The 24459-nt window shown below is 38.6% G+C and overlaps 1 protein-coding gene across 7 annotated transcripts in view; it reads left to right on the top strand.

The window, feature by feature from the left end:
• Positions 1-2705: 2705 nt before the first annotated feature.
• The window catches only part of ANKRD45 (ankyrin repeat domain 45), a 51084-nt gene continuing 29330 nt past the window's right edge, over positions 2706-24459 (top strand). Inside the window, exons 1-3 of one of the 7 annotated variants that reach the window (XM_072830660.1) lie at positions 3001-3532; positions 7625-7748; positions 12886-13252. In XM_072830660.1, the coding sequence (XP_072686761.1) occupies positions 12907-13252 (346 nt within the window). In that variant the 5' untranslated portion in view covers positions 3001-3532; positions 7625-7748; positions 12886-12906. Of the gene's footprint in view, positions 2784-2943; positions 3537-7624; positions 7749-12885; positions 13253-24459 lie in introns of those variants that run through there. The other 6 variants (XM_072830659.1, XM_072830664.1, XM_072830663.1 and 3 more) reach the window with 6 other exon arrangements.

The raw sequence follows: 24459 nt of genomic DNA, 5'->3' as shown, positions 1-24459 counted from the left end.
CTTAATGTAGATTATTTTGAAATCAAATTATAATTTTGGACCGGCATCCTCTAATATTTAATTTGTTTATAGCTAACCAGTGCCAATTTTGTGATGATTTAAACCAGCCTGACCTATGTTCAAATTCTGGTTTAGCCCTTCTCTAGCTGTGTGGTTTTAGGTAGGTGACTCAACTTTGCTGAGTATCAGTTTCAGAATAGTAATACCACCTTCAAAGAGTGGTATGGGAATTAGTGATTATTTATTTTTATTCATTTTTTAAGATTTTATTTTATTTTTTTATTCATAAGACACACACACACACACACACACACACACACACAGGCAGAGACATAGGCAGAGGGAAAGGCAGATTCACGGTGGGAGCTCGATGCAGGACTCTACCCCAAGACCCCAGGATCATGACCTGGGCCAAAGGCAGACACTCAACCACTGAGCCACCCAGGAGCCCCAGCAATGACTTACGTGAATGACTTAGTGTGGCACTCAGTATGTAACAGGCCAGCAATCAATGAAATACTATGATTAATGTAGCACATTACGTTACCTTGGAATAACTTTCAACTAGTCTATCTTGTTATTTCATCAGAAATTAACATTGTAAAAAAAAAGAAATTAACATTGTGTAAAGAACATGATTCCTCTGTGTCTCTCTCATGAATAAGTAAATAAAATCTAAAAAAAAAAAAAAAAAAAAAAAAAGAACAGGATTCCTAGTCTATGAACTGTGGAATTCAAGAAATATAATAATTAAAATAATTTCTATTCAGAGGCCCCATTCTCTTAGGGTAGAAAAAATTAATTTCAATCAATTTGGAAACCTCCTCCTCCACCATAATTTTCTGGAGCTGACCTAATTTCTGCAGGGCTTGAATACTGCTTAACTCCTCTTCTCCTTAAGCCTTTTGTACACCAGGACTTCACTGTCTTATTTGGGTTCTTTATTAGAACCCACAGGTTGTTGCTAAGATCTGTCTCTTGCACATCAAGAGATGTGGCCCCTTCAGATCCACTGGCTCTTTTCAAAACTCTCATGCCAAACTTGTGGGGCAGGGGATGGGATGTAGAGAGGATCTTAGAAATCTTTCTGCTGTATCTAGGCCACCCTTAGGCCAGAATTCTCCTTCATAAGACCGTTTCAAACCTAGCCTGCCTAAATAAATCACGCAGTTGTTTCTGACAGGAGTTAAGCAGAGAACAAGGCCCTTTGCTTTTAGGTTTCTCAGACCTACTTCGAGTCTTCCCATCCTTTCTAGAATTCAGAGAACTAAAAATAATCTTTAAGAATTCTATTTGACTTTCGGTATTGAAATCCACTTAAGACTTTGCATAAACAGTAGTATTTGGGAATTCTTCACACCCAGTGAAGATTAATTAAAAACAGATTCATGGGGATCCCTGGGTGGCTTAGCGGTTTAGCGCCTGCCTTTGGCCCAGAGCGCCATCCTGGAGTCCCGTGTTGGGCTCCCAGCGTGGAGCCTGCTTCTCCCTCCTCCTGTGTCTCTGCCTCTCTCTCTCTCTCTCTGTCTATCATAAATAAATAAAGAAAGAAATAAATCTTAAAGTCATCTTCCATCCAGATGTTAAAAAGAAACCAACCAGACTATGAAAAATACACACTTATAACGTATCAGAAGTGAAATACCTAAAATGTCTTACTCCTCCAACAGCTTCAGTAGGAAATGAATGGTTGGCAGAGCAAATGTGCTATATATTGTCTGCAGGAGTGAGCTAGCAGATGACAGAACTTTTAGACAATTGTTCCTACCTATAATGTCAAACTCTAATATTTCGACTATTACAACTACTTTGAATAAGCGAAATTTAACAATTACAGTTAAATTTTTTTCCAAACTTATTCTTTATTCCAGAACTTCAGATCTATCCTAGAGATATTTTGCTTGGTTCTTAGGCCGAATATTTATTTTAAAACTAGACTCTCCAGTCTTCAGCTCAAATTCTGAGCTCTTCTAAAATATTACCTCCTCCTTAACGATGTCCTTGTAGAAACAGTAAAGAAACGAATGTTTTCCTTCCCTAGCTGTCTTCACTCCGTGATTAATGTGGACATTTATGTAGTTTCTGTGCAAGCGTGGCTCTTCTCTGCTGGCTTTTTTTTTTTTTTTTTTTTGATGCCCCTGTCTCACCCCTTCCCATCCTCCCTTAAAAAAAAAAAAAAAAAAAAAAAAAAAAAAGAAGAAGTCATCTGCTTTGGATCTTAAATTCCTCAACCAACCTAAACGTTAATTTCCAAGGTCCTTCCACTCCTGACACAGCGGGCACTTGTGAGGTCTCAGGAAACGGACTCCTTGGTGACAATGACCATATACCCTAAGAGAAAGACCTCTAAGGGCCTCGAAAATTAAGCAAGCTGCCCGTCATAACTACAATCTTTTGTAGTCTTTCAGAAAGCATTCTTGTATTTCTGGAAAACTCTTTAGTTCAAAGCCCAAAGCTAAGACTTAAGAGGGACCTGCCTCCAATACACACGCACGCCTTATTTTTAAATTTTATTTTTTCTCATTGGAAAGTAAAATAAGCATCATAGGACAGAAAAGTCTACAAAATAAAGGACGAGCAGCCCCCCCCCGCCCCCGCCTCCGGGACCCCGAAATGCAGCCGACCCCGAGGTGCCCCTCCGCGCCCGCCCCCGCGCTCCCGCCGCCCCCGCCTCGCCACCTTGACCCTCGCGCGCAGCCGGAACCGCAGCGCTCGGGGCGGCGCCACCGCGCACGGGTGCGCCGTCGCCATGGTAACCGCGGAAGCCGCGGGCCTGGGGAGCGGTGAGTCGGCGGCGGCGCGGGGCGCGGGGCGCGGGGCGCGGGGCGCCGGGCGCGGGCGGCGGGGGCGCGGGGAGGGAGGAGGGGGCGCGGGGAGGGAGGAGCGGGCGTCTCCCCGCGGGGCGGCTGGGGCCCCGGAGCGGGAGGGGGTGCGCGTCAGCCGCCGCGACTTCAGGCTTTGCCCCTGCCGGGGAGTTCGGGTCGCGGCCCCCGGGGGCGGGCGTCCCTCCCCTCCGGGGACGCGCGCTGTGCCTGCCGCCCCGCCGTTTCCCCTTTCTCAGGCTCGCCTTTGTTGGGCTCCCGTGGCCAAGGCTGCCCTGGGGACCCCCTCGTTGAGGTGGGACTTGAAACCCTCCGGGGACCAAGGCTTTTCTTTTTTTTGTTTGTTTGTTTTTTTTATTTTAGAAATTAAAAAAAATTATTTTTGGACCACGTGTTTTGAAGAAAGACTCTAGTTAGCTTAAGGAGCCTTAAGATCTATTTATCCATCCTAACAACTTCAAGCGTGTCTGCCTCCTTGCCCTTTGTTGATTATGCTTCTCCGCGTCTCGGGATTGCGCTGTCTTCTCCTTTTGAGACTCCTGCTCCTTTCGGAAGCCTTTTCCGAGCCGGCGCGCTGAGCTTGGTCTTCACTCTTCGCATCCTTCTACCCCCGGTCTCGGTGCCGACGGTGGGACTGGCCCAGGGCAGCCCCGTGGCCCCGTGATGTTCTGTTGCTAGTGTCTTAGCAGCCTCCGGTGGGTTCGCACTTGGTAGGTAAGAGCAAGAGTTCCTAGACCCCGCTTCCCAACACGGATTAAGTAAAACCGAGCAGCTGCGGTTCTCATTTCACGAATAAGGAGTGTGGGTTCTGAAGAGTCACGTCGTTATCAATCAGATACCAGAATTAAGACCAAAGCGTGGGCCCTCGGGCTCACAGACCGTTAGGCCATTCTGCCTTCGTAGTCCCAACCCTGCCTCTCTCCTCTCCGTGCTTTTGGTTCTAGGTACTTGGGTTGCCCTTGTGACTTCTCTTACAGCTTTTATGGGCAAAGAAAATTTAATTTATTTTTGTCAATGACCCAGTTTGTTTCTTCCTTCCTCTTTCCTCTTTTCTTTTCTTTTTTTCTTTTTCTTTTTCTTTCTTCCTATTTGTTTATTCATGAGACAGGGGAGGGAGAAGCAGGCTCCCTGCAAGGAGCCCGATGTGGGACTCGATCCCGATCTGGGATCAAGCCCTAAGCCAAAGGCAGACGCTCAACCGCTGAGCCACCCACTAGGTCCCCAGTGACCTAGTTTCTTTTGTGAGCGCTCACTCATTGGTTATTAGGAAAAGAAATAATGGAAATGTGCAGTTTTAAAGTGTAGACCAATCTGTAATTGGCTTGTCTAATGTTTAATTTCTCTTATGCAAAAATATTCAGGTTCTCAGATAACTTCTCCCCTGATTCTCTCCTTGAGATGATGTCCTGATACGTGGGTACATGTGGATGGCTCACGCGATCTTTGGGGGGAATTTCCTGAGGTCTCTTTGTCACGTCTGGGGTCATGTACTTTGTGAACAGATCTCTCCTGGTTTAGTCAGTGCCCTAAGCCCTTGTGACTACTCTTCCTCACTGGTTGGGGTGATTTGATTCACAGGCCTCCCTCCATACAGAACTTCTTCACCTTTTTTTTTTTTTTTAATTTTTTTTATTTATTTATGATAGTTACAGAGAGAGAGAGAGAGGCAGAGACACAGGCAGAGGGAGAAGCAGGCTCCATGCACCGGGAGCCCGATGTGGGATTCGATCCCGGGTCTCCAGGATCGCGCCCTGGGCCAAAGGCAGGCGCCAAACCGCTGCGCCACCCAGGGATCCAGAACTTCTTCACCTTGCTACAGCAACCATGTAAAGGCAAGGGTCCCTGAAAGACTCTGCCACTTCTGAATCTCATTCATGTCCTAAAACAGTGGTCCCCAAAGTTTTCGGTCCCAGGACTCCATTACCACTTTTAAAAAATTACTGATCCCAAACAGCTTTCTTTTATGTGGGTTATATTTAGGCATACAGCAAAGATTAAAAATATAGTAAAAATTAGAAATTAAAACTGAGAGTTAAAAACATGTTGATTAATTCTTTTAACAATAACAGAATTGAGCAGCCCCGGTGGCGCAGCGGTTTAGCGCCACCTGCAGCCAAGGGCGTGATCCTGGAGACCTAGGATCGAGTCCCACATCAGGCTCCCTGCATGGCGCCTGCTTCTCCCACTGCCCGTGTCTCTGCTTCTCTCTCTAGCTGTGTCTCTATGAATAAAAACAAAAAAAAAACCAAAAACAAACCAATAACAGAACTAAGCTCATTATATGTTAAATATAAATTACACATTTCTCATCAAAATAAGTATTTTCTAGGGCAGCCCGGGAGGCTCTGCGGTTTAGCGCCGCTTTTAGCCTAGGGAGTGATCTGAAGACTCAGGATCAAGTCCCATGTCGGGCTCCTTGCATGAAGCCTGCTTCTCCCTCTGCCTGTGTCTCTGCCTCTCTCCCTGTCTCTCATGAATGGAAAAAAAAAAAAAAAAACCTTAAAAAAATAAGTATTTTCTAAAGCAAAAATATTAGTGAGGAAGTAGAGTTAAACATTTTCAATAGGAGGGTCCCTGGGTGTTTTGGTGAAGCGTCCAACTCTTGATTTCTGCTCAGGTTACATCTCAGGGTCATGAGATTGAGCCCCATGTCCAGCTCTGTGCTCAGTGAAGAGTCTGCTTGAGATCCTCCCTCTTCCTCTGCCCTTCCTCCCCCCAAATAAATAAATAAATAAATAAATAAATAAATATTTAAAATTTCAATATATAGAATATTGATAAAAGGAAGAAAGGAAAAGCTATATGATCATCCTATTAGTACTTATATTCACAGTAAAAATACTTTGAAATATTCTAAAACTTCTGTGTTATAAGAAGAAAAAGTCATAAAGAATAGAATTCTTTGCTCTGTCTTCAAAAGATAATATGATGAAGGACACAATCAGCAGTAAACCACCAAACATTTGACAGGAGTGTTTATTTTCTTGATTAGATGTTGTCTTTTAAAAGGCAGGCCTGGAGCACCTGGGTGGCCCAGTGGTTGAGCATCTGCCACCAGCTCCAGTTGTGATCCCTGGGTCCTGGGATCGAGCCCCAAGTTGGGCTTCCTGCTCACAAGGAACCTGCTTCTCTGTCTCCCTCTGCCTGCAACTCCCTCTGCTGTGTTCTTACTCTCTCTGTGTCAAGTCAATAAATAAAATTTTTTTAAAAAAATTAAATAATAAGCAGACCTAAGGATAAATACCCAGGAAGACTTCACTTTGTCCTTTTATTTCAGAAAGGCTGATCTCAGTTTAATCTAGATTTAGACTAGAACAGTCTTGAGAGTTTGACCATAGACCAGAGTGGCTTCAGTCTTAGGACTTAGTCCTAGTCCAGTGGTTCTCAAAGTATGGTCTGAGGATTCCTTGGGGATCCATGAGACATTTTTCAGGGAGTTCACCAGTAAAGCTATCTTCATATGAGTTCTTACACATAACTTGCCTTTGTATTCTCATTCTCTGCCATGTTATAGTGGTTTTCTGGAGGTTAAATGACAGGTGATATCACAACATCACATGACATGGCAATGAAAGCAGAAGCAGATGTTTGAACCCATCTATTAAGCCAGACATTAAAGGGATTTGCAAAAATATAAAACAATGCTACCTTCTCATCAAATTTTCCTTGTAAAATATAGTTATTTTTCATAAGCTATATTTTGTATATTAATGTATAATTGTTTTAAGATGAACTAATAAATATTTTAAAGATTTCTAAGTTTTGGGTAGCCCGGGTGGTTCAGCGGTTAAGTGCCGCCTTCGGCCCGGGGCCTGATCCTGGAGACCCGGGATCGAGTGCCACGTCGGGCTCCCTGCATGGAGCCTGCTTCTCCTTCTGCCTGTGTCTCTGCCTCTCTCTCTCTCTCTCTCTCTGTGTCTTTCATGAATAAATAAATAAAATCTTAAAAAAAAAGATTTATAAGTTTTAATTTTTAATATGGTAAATGTTTTTTTCTAATATGATAAATATTGATAGATATAACCCACATAAAAATTTTGGGACCTCTCCATTTTTAAGAGTATAAAGGGCCCTGAGATCAAGGAATTTGAGAAATGCTGCCCTAATCGTGTTAATTTTGGGCTGATATGGAAATTAAGCTTCATTCAAGGGTATGTCAAGGGTAGCTTTCAGTATTCTGGCCTGAATTGTATTTCCAGATTTGATCTAGTTTATTTACAAATCTCTGAATTAACTTGGGACCACACTGATCTCTAGATGCAGAATAATCTCTCTGTAATCAAGTGTTTGGTGGTGGTAGAGTAGAAAATCATTTACTTACGCACTACATAGGATAGCTGTGTAGTAGAGAAAAAGAAGAAATAATAATATTACCATCTTTTCTTTTACTTCATGAATGCTTTTGCTGGAGGAATGATGATATAATTAGTGATGATGATAGATTTTGCTTCCTGAGTGCTCAACATGTGCTTGACATATGCATCATCTAATTTGTTCTAATTCTCAGAACAATTACATTTATTTTTTATTTATTTATTTTTTTAAATTTATTTATGATAGTCACACACAGAGAGAGAGACAGAGGCAGAGACACAGGCAGAGGGAGAAGCAGGCTCCATGCACCGGGAGCCTGACATGGGATTCGATCCCGGGTCTCCAGGATCGCGCCCTGGGCCAAAGGCAGGCGCCAAACCGCTGCGCCACCCAGGGATCCCTCAGAACAATTATATAAACTAGGTCTAGTATTATTCTTACAAGGGATTAGGTAAATCACCCAGTATTATGCAGTTAATCAATTGCAGGATTAAGTTGAAAACTCAAGTCTTTCTGACTCCAAAACCCATTGTTCTTGGCTGTGAAGAAAAGCAGAGGGAATTGCAAGCTTGATGTTAAGAGTTATTGAACAAATACTTGTCAAGAATTGTGGTAAGTCTGAAAGTAACACAAGAGAAATGTAAACCTTGATCCTTACCCTCATCCAGTTTATAATCTAATTAAGTAGATGTCTTCTATACTTGAAACAAATAGAAAATAATTTAATACCATACTTGGTAAGTTGTATGTTACAGGCTATATAGAATGGCCTTTGAAGATCATAGAAGAGAGAGGCCTATGTACATTCTAGAGAAGAGTCAAGGAAAGTTTTAGGAAGAAAATAGGTTTATAGCTTGGCCTAAGTAGGATTTGGCTAGTAGGAATGGAGGAGAAAAAAACATTATTCTAGACCTAGTGACAGGAATATGTATGAGATGTAAATAGGATTTTCTCAGTATCTTCAAGGTCTCCTGTCCAGGCCCCCAATAAACCCACGAGGAAAGGCATTTTAAAGCATATTCTGCTTCTCTAAAGTTTGAATATGCATATCTATAGTAGATATGTTCTAGAAAATTACAATGTTATTTATAGGGTGACAAAACAATTTATTGTGTGGTAATGATAGACATTCTTGAGAGCAAAAGAGGATGCCATTAAAAATTACAGCAGGGGAACAGATGTAAATGGGACCCTGGGTACATCGAAACATATGTCACCCAAGCTATTAACCATAAACACACGCTGTCTAACTTCTGTTAAATTCTCTCTTGTTGATTTCCTGCTATAGTTCCATAGAGGTTATTCAAAACTAATGTTTTTTCACCGTGTGGCTTGTACCCCCATTAGTGGGTCATAAAATCAATTTGGTGGATGGCGCCAGCCTTAAAAATTATAATGAGAATAAGATGCCTGGCTGGCTCAATTGGTAGAACATGTGACTCTTGGTCTCAGGGTCCTGAGTTTGAGCCGCACATTGGATATAGACATTACTTAAAAAATAAAAAATTAAAAAATATATAATGGAAATAAAAATATCAGTGTATTACATGTAGTAAGTATAAGTAGTATTTTGGTTAATGATATACATGCAAGTATATCCCATATATGCAATGTATCCAGACAAAAGTGTCCATTACTACTGACAGTAAGTTATTTGGTTACCCTATGTTTTAAAAAATATTTTATTTTTTATTCATGAGAGGCACAGAGGGAGGCAGAGACATAGACAGAGGGAGAAGCAGGCTCCCTATGGGGAGCCTGATGTGGGACTTGGTCCAAGGATCCCAGGATCACTACCTGAGTCAAAGGCAGATGCTCAACCACTGAGCCACCCAGGTGCCCCTGGTTACCCTATTATTTTTTTTAAGTTTTATTTATTTATTTATTCAGAGAGAGAGAGAGAGAGAGAGAGAGGGGCAGAGACACAGGCAGAGGGAGAAGCAGGCTCCATGCAGGGAGCCCAATGTGGGACTCCATCCCAGGTCTCCAGGATCATACCCCGGGCTGCAGGCGGCACTAAACTGCTGTGCCACCAGGGCTGCCCCAGGTTACCCTATTAATAGAAGATATATACATATATACATTTACATATATAAAATTAAAATAAGATATCATTAACTAATATATACTATGTAATACAATAAAATAATTTAGATATACTATGTATAATACAATATATTAAATAGCATATATGTATTTGGACAGAATATCTACCTCATAGTCTAAATTAGCTGTGTAAACTCTAGACATCATGCTTGCAATCCAGTGAGAAGGAATGACACTTTCCTAAAAGTTGCATACTATATAACTTCTTACGTCTACTATTTGGACTTATGGCCACATCATGTTGCAAGAGAGACTGAAAAATAGTTTGATTTCAGTATAAATATTGGTTTTTTAAAAATGTGTGGTTAAAAAAAAGAGAATGGGGTTCTGTTCCTAAGGAAGGGGAGATCAGATTTTGGGGAAGACAGCTATGTCTGAGTACTATATCAAAGGCTCACATAATCATGAGGAGCCTGGAAATGAGCAGGAACCAAGGGAGCTCTGGAGGGTCAGACCACAAGAACCACAGCATGTTCTCATAGCAAGAAGTTTGATCAGTACAACCTTGCTGTCACTGTGATGAATGACCTTCAGTTAGCCTCATGTTCATGTGTCCCTTGTTCAGGTGTTAAGATCCTGGTCACTCACATGTCAAAGCTAGAAAAACTTAACTCACAGATACAGAGAACAGATTGGTGGTTGCCAGAAGTGGAGTTAGGGACAGGTGAAACGGGTGAAGAGGGCCAAAAGGTAAAAATTTTCATTTATAAGATAAATATGTTCTGGGAATGCACTGTACAGCATAGCGAGTATAGTTAATATAACTATTGAAGTAAATACAATACTGTATTGTATTTGAATGTTGTTAAGAGATTAGATCTTAAAAGTTTGCATCACAAACTTTGTAATTATGTGAGATGATGGATGTTAACTTACCCTGGTGATCATTTTATAATGTATACATAGATCAGATTATTATGTTGTATATGTTAAACTAATACAATGCTATATGTGAATAAAAAATGAAATAATTAAAAACAACAGCAGAAAGAGTCTCAAGATCCTAGGATTGAGCAGCAGCTGATTGGCAGAGCCTAATTTATATTCTTGCCCCCAACCTTGTGCTGAGACGGAGAGGAGGAGGATCTTGCTTCTTTGGCTTACATAGTGGAAAGTTCCTTTATCTCTCACTAGAAATCTCCAAAATGGAGATTGGGATTCTTTAAGAAAGTGTGTGTGTGTATGTGTGTGTGTGTGTGTTGGGAAGATGGAGAGTTAGATGATAGCACTCAAAAGGATTATAGGTTTTCTTTATATTCTGTAAAATGAAGGAATTAAATGAAAAAATTTCAAAGATAAAGTTTGGGCCAAATCTTATGGTGGAGTCATCGTTAATTGGCTAACAACTCCCATTTTCACCCCATATACCTTGCTTGCTTCTTATAAAAGCAGGAAAATTGAGAAACGTTCTTTTTTGCTGCTTTTAAGTAAGGGATACAATCTGGCCTTTGTTCGGGCTTGTTCGGAAAGATTTTTTTTTGCTTTCCTTTTAAAAAGGATGGATGGCATAGATATCCTCTGGAGGATTCCGCCTTTTTCCTGCTTCAAATGCAGATGTGATGCCAGGAATTATGACAGCTCTCATGTCACTATGAGGCAACAGCCATGATGATGACGGTCTTACACACTATGATGACATAAAAAGCTAGAAAGAGCTTGGATCTATATTTTTGAGCTGCTGAACCATTTCCACCTTTAAATTTCTTGTTATGTGAGGAAATCTTACTTTTGAAAGCTAATCTTATTATTTTTCTGTTGTAATCAAAGAATTCCTAACTTCAACAGCTTACAAGTATTTATATATTTAGTGAAGGTAGAGATTAATGTAGGGCTATGATAGATAGAGATATTATTCTAACTAGATTTCCCTTCCTTCTGATTTCTGAATGACCAAATCTTGCCTATTCTTTATGGCCCAGCTTAAATACTTTTTTTTTTTTTTTACTAACTATATGAATCATGTATCCCATTTCCTGTGTCTTCCTCCTACCCTCCTGCCACAAACATGTCCTAAATCTTGTGTTGAATCTTGCTTTTCTTCTTTTTTAAAAAATAGTGTTCCTGAGTCTATTTGCATTGCTAAAAGTCAATTTTAACTGCTTTGAACTTTACAGAATATATCTTGGTATATATAATCCAAAAGATTATACTTTTGGATCTACTTTTTCCTGTTAATATTATATTGCTAAGATTTATTTATATTATATGCTTCAGTTACTTATTGCTGCATGACAAATTATCCCCAAACTTTGGTAGTGTAAAATAGCACACATTCATTATCTCCCAGTTTCTCTGGCTCAGGAATCTGGGCACAGCTTAGCTAGATCTTTTACTTTGGCTTCTCTCACGAAGCTGCAGTTAGTGTGTTGCCTGTGACTGCAGTCATCTCAAGGTTCAACTGGGAAGATCCACTTCCAAACTCATTCAGTGGTTGTTGGCAGAGTTAAGTTCCTCATGGGTTAGTGGACTGAGGGCTTCTGTTCCCTCCTGGTTGTTGGCCAGAGGTTGCCCTCTGTTCCTTGTATGATGGCCCTCTCCATCATACACACCAGAAGAGTCAGGGAGAGAATACCAACACCAGTCACAATCTGCTATAACTGAACTGTGGAAATGACATCCCATCACTGTTGCTGTATCTTCATTATAAGAAAGTCACTATGTCAAGGCTGCATTTCAGGGGGAGGAAATTACACAAGGGTATGAATACCAGGAGACAGGGTAAGACGGGTGAGAGTCATTGAAAGCCATGTTAGAAGTTGCCTACCACATGGTATCACTATAATATGTTCATTTGAACTACTTATACTATTTTGTATGAATATGCTACAGTTTATGCTCACTCCTTTTCTTGGGCTTTGTTTTCCTGCCAGGATTTTTGCTGTTAAGAACAGTGATGCAGCAAACATTCCTATACACACGAAGGGCACTGTGCTACTCTTTTCTGAATCATTACCAATTTAGTATGTGTTCTGCCAGAGTGAGCATGAAGAATTCCTTGATTAATCGTGCCTGGAATTAGTCTCATTCCTTCTGAACTCTCATAGCATACTTCATGTCTTATGATACTTAGCACATGTTACATTTTATCACACTTATTTTATGCATGTCATATTTTCTCCCTTGAAATAGTAAGTCATTGAAGGCAGGAAATAAATTTGGTTCTTTCTTGTAATTTACATAGTGCCTGCACCGCGCTTATAATATTAGTAAGCTTTCAGTGAACAGTTCTGAATGAATAATTCTATCTCAGTGTCAGTGCCTAATTTTAAGAGTTTTAATCTGGCTCCAATAATCCCTCTGTGTTTCTAACTTTCCCCCAGCATGGACCCTTTTTTAGGCAAGTGAATCTGTTCAACATTCATTCTCTTTGAATCTTTTCCTAATAAATCTGGCCACATTGATCTGTTTTTTCTTCTGTTCCGGTTGAATTTACTCTTTATATCACACATTTAGCATTTTAGTATATATTTAGACAGTGTGCACAATAAACTTTTTGATTGCATGGATGAAGTGTCTTATTTTATAATTATTTTCAACTAGTTAAGTATTTTTATCCCACCTATATTGTCAGTTGACTGATAAAATAAGCAAATAAACAAATATTGATTTGTTCAAGTAGATTACTATTACTTTCTTTTTTTAGCCTCAGGTATTTTTGGTGTTAATGGAGCCAGAAGGACCTCCTGAATCAGAGAGTTCAGAAAAGTCAATATTTTTCTCACAGCAAGAAGAAGAAGGAGAAGAAGAAGAAGATGAAGAAGGGAAAGAACCAGAGGAAACAGGCACTGTTAATCCTCTCTTACAACCTGCTCTCACAGGGGATGTAGAAGGTTTGCAGAAGATTTTTGAGGATCCTGAGAACCCTCATCATGAACAGGCCATGCAGCTACTCTTGGAAGAAGACATCGTTGGGAGAAATTTGTTGTATGCGGCTTGCATGGCTGGGCAAAGTGATGTGATTAGAGCTTTGGCAAAGTATGGTGTGAATCTGAATGAAAAAACCACCAGAGGTATTTTGTCTTTTTTCTCTCATCAGCATTACTTAGAACTATCTAAAGATGCCACAAACTATCTCTAAAGTTGGATAAATTTGACGTGCCTTCTTTACATTTTGTGTATATGTGTATACATATATATGAATGTATACTATATATATGTTGATATAGTAAAGCATAGTAGTTAAGTACACATCACTTTTTTTTTTGAGAGACAGTGTGCATGCACATTCATGAGTGGGATGGGGGAAGGGCAGAGGGAGACTCTTTTTTAAATTTAAATTCAGTTTAATTAATATACTGTATTATTAGTTTCAGAAGTAGAATTTAGGGACCCCTGGATGGCTCAGTGGTTGAGCATCTGCCTTTGGGTCCCAGGATCAGGTCCTGTATTGGGCTTCCTGCATGGAGCCTGCTTCTCCCTCTGCCTGTGTCTCTGCCTCTCTCTCTGTGTGTCTCTCATAAATAATTTTTTAAAAATCTTAAAAAAAAAAGAATTTAGTGATTCATCAGTTGCATATAACACCCAGTGCTCATTATATTAAGTGCCCTTTAATGCCCATCACACAGTTATCCTATCCCCCCACCACCTCCCCTCCAACAACCCTCAGTTTGTTTCCTATACTTAAGAGTCTCTTAAGCTTTACCTCCCTCTCTGTTTTCATCTTATTTTTCCTATATATTTTTCCTATGTACCACTATTTTGTTTCTTAAATTCCACATATGAGTGAAATCATATGGTATTTGTATTTCTCTGACTGATTTATTTCACTTAGCATAATATCCTTTAGTTCCATCTACATCATTGCAAATGACAAAATTTCATTCTTTTTGATGGCTGAATTTTATATATATATATATATATATATTTATTTATTTATTTATTTATTTATTTATATACACACACACACACACACACATACATACACACCAGCTCTTCCTCATCTGTTTGTCAGTGGACATCTGGGCTCTTTCCATATTTTGGCTATTATGGGCACTGCTGCTCTAAACATTGGGGTGCATATGCCCCTTCAGATCACTAGGTTTGTATCCTTTGGGTAAATACCTAGTAATGCAATTACTGGGTCACAGGGTAGCTCTATTTTTTAAAAGATTTTATTTATTTATTTGACAGGGAGAGAGAGAGAGAGAGAGAGAGAGAAAAGGAGAGCATGCACCAGGGGGGAGAGGCAGAGAGAGAAGCAGGCTCCCCCTGAGCAGGGAGCCGGATGCTTGCCTTGATCTAGGAACCCTTAGATACTGACCAGAGCTGAAGGCAGACACTTAACTGACTGAGCCACCCAAGTGCCCTGGGTAGCTGTATTTTTAACTTTTTGAGGAACCTCCATACTATTTTCCAGAGTGGCTGCACCAGTTTGCATTCCCACCAACAGTGTAAGAAAGTTTTCCCTGCATCTTCCCCCACAACTGTCACTTCCTGACTTGTTAATTTTAGCCATCTGACCAGTATGAGGTGGTATCTCATTTGGATTTGATTTGTATTTCCCTGATGCCAAGTGATGTTGAATATTTTTTCATGTGTCTTTTGGCCATTTGTATGTCTTCTCTAGAGATAAGTGTGATACTTAAAAAAAAAAAAAAAAAAAGATTTTGGATACTAGCCCTTTACCTGATAAGACATTGCAAATATCTTCTCCCATTCTGTAGGTTGCCTTTTAGTTTTGTTGACTGTTTGCTGTGCAGAAGCTTTTTATCTTGATTAAGTCCCAACCATTTATTTTTGCTTTTGTTTCTCCTAACTTTGGAAACGTGTCTAGGAAGAAGCTGCTGTGGCCAAGGTCAAAGACGTTGCTGCTATTTTCTCTAAGATTTTGATGGATTCCTGTCTCACATTTAGGTTTTTCAACCATTTAGAGTTTATTTTTGTATATGGTGTAAGAAAGTAGTCCAGTTTCATTCTTCTGCATGTGACTGTCCAATTTTCCCAACACCATTTGTTAGACTGTCTTTTTCCATTGGATATTCGTTCTTTGACCATAGAGTTGAGGGTCCATTTGTGTTTTTTTTTTATTCCATTCTCTATTCTGTATTCCATTGACCTATGTGTCTGTTTTTGTATCAGTACCGTACTGTCTTGATGGTTACAACTTTGTAATACAGCTTGAAGTCCAGAATTGTGATACCTCCAGCTTTGCTTTTCTTTTTCAATGTTACTTTGGCTATTCGGGGTCTTTTCTGGTTCTATATAAATTTTAGGATTGTTTGTTCCAGCTCTGTGAAAAATGTTGATGGTATTTTGATAGGGATTGCTTTGAATGTGTAGATTGCTTTGGGTAGCATAGACATTTAACAATATTTGTTCTTTTAATCCATGAACATAGAATGTTTTTCCATTTCTTTGTGTCTTCTTCAACTTCTTTCATAAGTGTTCATAGTTTTCAGAGTACAGATCCTTTACGTCTTTGGTTGGGTTTATTTGTAGGTATCTTGTTGTTTTTGGTGAAATTGTAAGTTGGATAGATTCCTTGATTTCTCTTCTGCCTCATTGTTAGTGTATAGGAATGTGATTAACTTCTGTGCAGTAATTATAATATACTGTGATTTTTGCTGGATTCCTGAGTCAGTTCTAGCAATTTTTTGCTGGAATCCTTTGGGTTTTCTATGTAGAGTATCATGTTGTCTGCAAAGAATGAAAGTTTGACTTCTTCTTTGGATGAATTTGGATGTTTTTAAATTTCTTTTTGTTGTCTGATTGCTGAGGCTAGGACTTCTAGCCTTTCTTTTTGATAACTCTGTTGAGGAGTTTATCAATATTATTAATTCTTTCAAAGAACCAGCTCTTAATTTTGTTGATATGTTCTACTATATTTTTGATCTCTATTATTGGTTTCTGCTTATATCTTTTTTATTTTTTGTCTCCTGCTAGATTTAGGGTTTATTTGCTTTCTTTATCCAGCTCCTTTAGGTATAATGTTAGGTTGTATATTTAAGACTTTTCTTTCTTTTTTTAAATAATTTTTAAAAATATTATTTATTTATTTATTCATGAAAGACACACACAGAGAGAGGCAGAGACATAGGCAGAGGGGGAAGTAGGCTCCTTGCAGGGAGCCCAATACGGGACTTGATCCTGGGACCCCTGATCATGACCTGAGCCAAAGGCAGACGCTCAACCACTGAGCCACCCAGGCAGCCTTGAGACTTCTCATTTCTTGAGAAATACCTGTATTGCAATATACTTACTTCCCTCTTAGGACTGATTTTGCTGCATCTCAAAGGTTCTGAACTGTTATGTTTTCATTTTCATTTTCTTCCATGTATTTAAAAAAATTCTTCTTTAATTGCCTGGTTAACCCATTCATTCTTTAGTAGGATACTCTTTGACCTCCATGTATTTGTGGTCCTTTCAAATTTTTTCTTGTAGTTGACTTTATTTATTTATTTTTAAATATTTTATTTATTTATTCATGAGAGACAGAGAGAGAGAGAGAAAGGGGCAGAGACACAGGCAGAGGGAGAAGCAGGCCCCACACAGGGAGCCCGATGTGGGATTTGATCCTGGGTCTCCAGGATCATGCCCTGGGCTGAAGGTGGTGCCAAACTGCTGAGCCACGGGGGCTGCCCTTGTAGTTGACTTTAGGTTTTAAAGCACTGTGGTCTGAAAATTTGTATGGTATAATCTCAGTCTTTTTGTATTGGTTAATTTGTGACTCTTTATATGATCTACTCTAGAGAATATTTCATGTGTAATTGAGAAGAATGTGTATTCTGCTTTACGATGGAATGTTCTGAATATATCTGTGAAGTCCGTCTGGTCCAGTGTGTCATTCAAAGCCCTTATTTTCTTATTGATCTGCTTAGAAGATCTGTCCATTGCTGTAAGTTGATTGTTAAAGTCCCCTACTATTATTGTATTGCTATCTATGGATTTCTTTAATTTTGTTGCTAATTAGGTTATATAGCTGGCTGCTTCCAAGATTGGGGCATAAATATTTACAATTGTTAGATCTTTTTGTTGGAGAGACCCTTTTATTTTGATATAGTGTTTTTATGCATCACTTATTCTAGTCTTTGGTTTAAAATATAGTTTGTCTAGTATAAGAATAGCTTCTCTAGCTTTTTTTGGATATCCATTGTCATGGTAAATGGTTTCCTACTCCCTTACTTTCTATTTGGAGGTGTCTTGGGGTCTAACATGAGTCTCTTTCTTGTAAGCAGCATATAAGATGGATCTTGTTTTTTAATCTATCCTGATATCCTATATCTTTTGATTTGATGAGCATTTATTTAGTCCATTTTCATTCAGAGTAGTTATTGAAAGATATGAAGTTAGTGGCATTGTGTTACCTGTAAAGTTCCTGTAGATTGTGTTCCTTTCTGGTCTTTGTTACTTTGGGGCTCTCTTTTTTTCTTTTTTTAAGATTTTATTTATTTATTCATGAGAGACACAGAGAGAAAGAGAGAGAGAGGCAGAGACACAGGCAGAGGGAGAAGAGGCTCCGTGTAGCCTGATGTGGGACTCGATCCGGGAATTCCAGGATCACACCCTGGGCCGAAGGCAGGTGCTAAACCGCTGAGCCACCCAGGGATCCTCTGGGCTCTTTTTTTTGCTTAAAGGATCCTGTTTAATATTTCTTGCAGGGCTGGTTTAGTTTCACAAATTCCTTTAGTTTTTGTTTATTCTGGAACCTCTTTATCTCTCCTTCTATTCTGAATGACAGCCTTGTTGGATAAATTATTCTTGGCTGCATATTTTCCCCATTTTTCCCATGTTGAATAGATCATACCAGTCCTTTGTAGCCTGCCAGCTCTCTGTGGATAGGTCTGCTCCCAGCCTTATGTTTCTACCTTTGCAGGTTAAAGACCTCTTGTCCTGAGCTGCTTTTGGGATTTTTTTCTTTATCTTTGAAATTTACAAGCTTTACTATTTTACCTATTTTTATTGATTTTGAAGGGTGTTCTCTGTGTCTCCTGGACTTGAATGCTGTTTTCCTCTCCAGATTCGGGAAGTTCTAAGCTATAATTTGTTCAAATAAACCTTCTTCTGTCCCTTAGAGATAGAGAGAATCTTATGCAGGCTCTATGTCCAGCACGGAGCCCACTGTCGGGCTCCATTTCATGACACTAAAATTACAACCTGAGCCAAAATCAAGAGTCAGATGCTTAACCAACTGAGCCACCCAGGTGCCCCCACAGACTTCATTCTTAATTAGCTATATGACTTGGGCTAGTTATCTAATCTTTTTGTGCTTCTGTTTCTTCACCTGCAAAATGGGAATAATAATTATATTTTCTTTATAGGATGTTGTAAGGATTAAATAAAATAGTAAATATAAATATTTTATCACAGTAGTTGGCACATAGGAAGTTGATATACAGCAAATGTTTAATAATAATAATGTTATTTCTTTCCTTTGAGGATTTTTTAGTTTTGCAGTCATGATCTAATTAGCTCTTATTATGCAGTCACTTTTTTTTTTCAGATTGCAAATATATTACATAGTCATTGTAGAAAATAGAACAGTGACCTCCAACAAATAGGGAATATATATTTTCTTCATGCTTACATGGAATATTTTTAAAAAATTGATCACAAGTAAGTCCATAAAGTCTCAACAAACAACAAAGGATCTAGAGCATGTAGTCTTTTTTCTCTGACCACAATAAAATAAGATTAGAAAATAGTAACAAAAAGATAACTGAAAATCCCGTATAATTTTAGAAACCAAAGTACACTCTAAATCATCTCTTGGTCATAGAAAATACACTAGAACTTATGTAAGTGACAACAGGATCACTCTATGTCAGACCTGTGGAAAAAACTAAAGTTAAATTCCAGTTTAATGTATATATGGAAACATAAGAAAGATTGGAAATCATAAACAAGACATTTAACTCAAGGAGGTAGAGAAAAAAAAAACAACTGAGTAATCCAAAGAAGGTAGAAGTAGGAAAAAAGTAGTAGTAAAATAATGACACTGAAAATAAAGAAACAATAGAGAAGATTAACAAAACCAAAATCTAGTTTAGTGAAAAAGACAGTTGAGGGACGCCTGGGTGGCTCAGTGGTTGAGCATCTGCCTTTGGCTCAGGGTGTGATCCTGCGGTCCTGGGATCAAGTCCCACATCAGGCTCCCTGCAAGGAGCCTGCTTCCCCCTCTGCCTATGTCTCTGCCTCTCTCTGAGTCTCTCATGAATAAATAAATAAAATCAGCCTCTCTCTCTGTGTCTCTCATGAATAACTAAATAAAATCTTTAAAAAAAAACAGTTGAAAAACCTTTGATAATATTTGATAATTTTTGATATTTGATAATATCAGAGAAGTAGAGAGCATAAATAATATTTAGAAATTTATAAAATGGAGCATACACACAGGAGAAACTAAGACTTAAAGAAGTCATATCCATTGACTGATTAATGGATATGCACACACACATACATATATACAATGAATGTTAACTCAAAAGGAATAAAATCTTGCCATTTGCAATGATGTGGATGGAGCTAGAGTATATTATGCTAAGTGAAATAAGTCAGAAAAAAACACCATGTGCTTGCATTCGTGTGAAATTTAATAAATAAAACAGATGAACAAATGGGAAGGGGGAGAAAGAGAGAAAGGGAAACAAACCATAAGAGACTCCTAACAATAGAGAACAAACAGGGTTGATGGAGGGAAGTGGGTGAGGAATGGGCTAGATGGGGTGATGGGTATTAAGGAGGGCACTTATTGTGATAAGCACCAGTTGTTATATGTAAGTGATAAATCACTGGATTCTCCTGAAACCAATATTACACTATGTGTTAACTAACTAGGATTTAAGTAAAAATTTGAAGAGAAAATCATTAGAAAATATTATAAATAACTTTATGACAATACATTTGAAAACATGGATGAAATGTTTGACAGTTTTCTTATAAGATATAAATTACCAAAATTAATTTAAAAAATGGAAATCTTGAGTAGATAAATGATTATTTTGAAAAAAATGAATAAGTAACAAAAATAGGCCTCCTTCCCCCACCCCCATCTAACTCAGATGTTTTAAAAGGTAAGATTCATTGCACTTTTAGGGAAAGGTAATCTTTAGCTTATACAATGTTTGGAGAACATAAAGATAGTTGAAAAATTGCTTAACTCATTTTATTAGAGAAACTACTTTTATAGAAAAACTAGTTAAGGACAGTAGTAGAAAGAAAAATTATAGACCAATCTCAATAACATGCAAATATCTTAAATATAATATTAACAAATTGAATCTAAGATTGCATATTACAAAATGTAATATACTAGACTGGGTTTATTCCATTAACGCGAGGTTGATTTTAACATTAGAAAAAATATTGTATAATTCACTACATTAAAGGATGAATGCACAAAACCACATGATCATTTCCAAAGATGAAGAAAGTCTTTTGAAAAAAATGTTGCACTCATTCATGATGAATGCTCTTAGCAAAATAGAAATAGAAGAAACCTTCTTTAAGGCTCTCTATCAAAAACCTGAAGCACACTTACCTAGTGTTGAAGCTTGTTTTATTTATTTATTTTTAAAAGTATGTGCAGATCCCAACACGGGGCTTGAACCCACGACGCTGAGATGCAGACCTGAGTTGAGATCAAGAGTGAGATACGTAACTGAATGAGCCATCCAGGCACCCCCATATAGACTTTAAAATGGAGAGATTAACCTAGATTTTTGAGAAGGTTGGTCTAATCACATGAGTCCTTAAAAGTAGAGGAATTTTTCTAGCTGGGATTAGAAGAGATTTAGAAAAGGAGATCAGAGAGGTTTCTTGCATGAGAAAGTAGTGTTGCTGTTTGCAGATACAGGGACAAGGTGACAACGAATGGAGGCAGCAGGCAGAGCTGAAAAAGGCTTCTGACAGCCAGCCAGCAGGGAATCTGACTTTAGCCCTCCAGCCTCAAATAACTGAATCCTAAATGAGCCAAATGAGTTCCTAAATGGGCTTGGAATCAGAAATTCCTGCAGTCTGCAAATAGGAGCGTGGGCTGGCTAACACCTTGATTTTAGGCCTCTGAGACTTTAAGTCACAATCCTAGCTGAACCATGCTGAACTTGGGCTTCAGAACTATGAAATGATAAATGGGTATTATTTTTAGCTGCTAAATTTTAGGTGCTAATTTGTTTTGACAGCAAAGAAACCAATACAGCTATCCCCTTATATCTTCTAGTGATATTTGTTTCCAGTGTAGAATTTCTTATAGGGAAAGGAAGGAATCAAGTGGTATTCTGAGCATTATGTGTGATAATGATTTGGTATTCCATGAAGATGATTTTATAAAGTATGCATGAACTGGCCAACCTAATTATACCAGTCCACTTGGCAATTATTATTTTAATCTTTGTAAGATAATGAATCACATTAAAGTTTACCAGTAAGCTTCTTGTTTCATTTGTATGATTCAAGGTCCCATAAGCTTTGTTCACCTGAAAGAACAGATCAAATCAAGAGATTGTGTGTTTTTTTTTTTAAGATTTTATTTATTTATTCGTGAGAGGCAGAGAAAGGCAGAGACATAGGCAGAGGGAGAAGCAGGCTCCATACAAGGAGCCCGATGTGGGACTCAATCCCGGGACTCCAAGACCATGCCCTGAGCCAAAGGCAGACGCTCAACCACTGAGCCACCCAGGTGTCCCAAGAGGTTGTGGTTTTTGTTTTTGTGAAACCATTTTAGTCCTACTCTCTTAGCAAATTTCAATTATAAAATAATGATCAACTATAGTCACTATGTTATACATTAGGTCCTCAGGATTTACTCATCTTATAACTGAAAGTTTTTACCCTTTGACCAACCTTTCCTATTTTTTTCACCCCTCAGTCCCTGGGTAGCACTTTCCTTTTTTTTTTTTTTTAAACTTTATTTATGATAGTCACACACACAGAGAGAGAGAGAGAGGCAGAGACACAGGCAGAGGGAGAAGCAGGCTCCATGCACCAGGAGCCCGACGTGGGATTCGCGCCCTGGGCCAAAGGCAGGCGCTAAACTGCTGCGCCACCCAGGGATCCCGGGTAGCACTTTCCTACTCTATTTCTATGGGCTCAACTTTTTTTTTTTTTTTTTTGGCTTTTTGTTCTTTGTTTTTATATGACACATAAAGTGATACTGTACAGTATTTGGCTTTCTCTGTCTTATTTCCCTTAACATGATGTCCTTCAAGTTCATCCAAGTTGTTGCAATGACAGGATTTCCTTCTTTTTAAAAGGCTGAATAATATTCATTATATATATATATATATGAAGTCTGAGGATGTATTGGAACATAAGAACCCATTGGCCTAGAATTAAAAGACTTTTGGTTAAAGGACTGCAGTACATATGTCTATAAAGTAATAAGATTTATGCCATTTATTTGTGGATGATACTGAGAAGTGGAAAGAAAATTATTTTCAAGGTGATTGATGAACCATGTTTACTTTCAGGATTTCCTTTCCTATTAAATACTGGAGAATTGGACACTTGATCCAAAAGAAGGAGGAGGATGAAACAGTTATGTTGTCTCATCTCTCTGTATTCCTGACTTCTGGTCTATTGGGAAGTGCCTTATTTTCTTATTAATCCAAGGACAGGTCTCTTCAGTTTGTACTTTATTGATGATAAAACCTCCTCTGGTTCTGGCAAGGCTTTGGTCACTAAACTTGACCATACTCAAACAAGCACGACCAGAACTAGTTACCATCTTAAAATTTGTCTCATACGATCAGCAAAGATTTATTAAGGGTGGAAGAACAGCCAGACCTTGTCCTGGAAACAGGATAGAAAGCTGAATGAATTCACCCTTGGACTAGTTTACAGTTTAGCAGAAAACACATCTGTAAATAAATAATTACTATATGGTGGGATAAGGTATGAGATAGCTCAGAGGAGAGATACAAGTGAACTATACCTGGAAGCATTGGACATGGTCAGGGAAGGTTTCACAAAGGAGGCAATATTTGTATTGAATCCTGAAAATGACCAAGAGTTTACCAAAGAAGAGTTGAGGTATAGGCAGTTGATGCTAGGCAGTATAGTAATCACAGTATTAGATTTGGGTGTTACAGTATTGCTCATATTGTGGTATACTTGCCCCTATTTTAGGTAACTGAACCAGTGGTCTTTTAGTATTTAGTCACTCTGTATTTAGTAACCAGGAGTCTTCCACAAAGAGATTATTTTTCTCTTAGAATTAGCCCCAATCCTTCCTAGTTCCATTTATGGTACCTTTTTTCCTACTTGGATTTCTAACATGTGACCTTCTGTATCCGTCTCCTGGGACCCAGCACTCATTACCAACGTTATGGGAAGACTTTAGGAAAATCCCTTTCTCTTCTGAATGCTTTTGAAATCATCTTATTTAAATGGTTTTTCTTCTTCTGAGAAGGCAATAGAGTTAATGTACTATGAGGATCTGTGTGTTTCTTTCTAGAAAACAGATCATTTCCAACAAAGGGATAAAACACCTGTAAAGGTGTTTTAAAAACATGCAAATTTTTTGTTAAAAGCCTCTATTTAGAAATATTTTCTTGTTTTTTTTTTTTAATTTATTTTTATTTTCTTGTTTTAAACCATGTATATTAAATAGAAAAAAAAAATAGATGTTACCAGTGGCCTATAACTTCAGCCTTGAGAAGAGCAATATAAGGAGCCAGACATCGCATTTGGAATGGCTTCTTGCTCATGCTCACAGCATCTTGTCAATAGATAGCTCCCTCCCCCAGCAAATCAGGGAGCCTGGATCTTTTGGCTGATTGAAAACTTCTGTCTTCAGACAAAAGGCAAGAACAATGAAAGTGGTATCAGGGTATTTCTTTTCTTCTTTTTTTGTAGTGGATAAAGGCACAAAGAAATTTTGGGCTAGTCTCTATCTCTTTGTTTTTGAAATCTCTCATTTGTTGTGATATTAAGAAAAAAGAAGTTGGGCCAAAGAGGAGATGTAATACCAATTTTGGCTGATCCTGGAGTAGTTCACTTCATGTTCTTTTTGATTCCCTTACTAACCCTTCTGTTAATGATATCCTTACAACTTGATGTAAAACAGACCTGGGATGGTGGGAATTTGGCAAGTAGGGAGTCAAGGAGAGGTTTCTGGAAGGAAGTGGAGGAATCACTATTCTCTTTTTCCCTACTCTGCTCAGTGACAAGCATTAAGGTGCTGTTTCCTACTCCTTATAAACCCTTTATTTGGCAACAGACCTGGGTTTGAGTTTGAGTCTTGCTTACTACCTATGGCCTTGGGCAAGGGATAGCCTCTCTG

The sequence above is a fragment of the Canis lupus genome, chromosome 6, assembly GCF_048164855.1.
Source record: "Canis lupus baileyi chromosome 6, mCanLup2.hap1, whole genome shotgun sequence".
Taxonomy (NCBI): Eukaryota; Metazoa; Chordata; class Mammalia; order Carnivora; family Canidae; genus Canis; species Canis lupus.
Note: the sequence above shows the minus strand (reverse complement) of the source record. Positions and strands in the feature narration are given on the sequence as shown.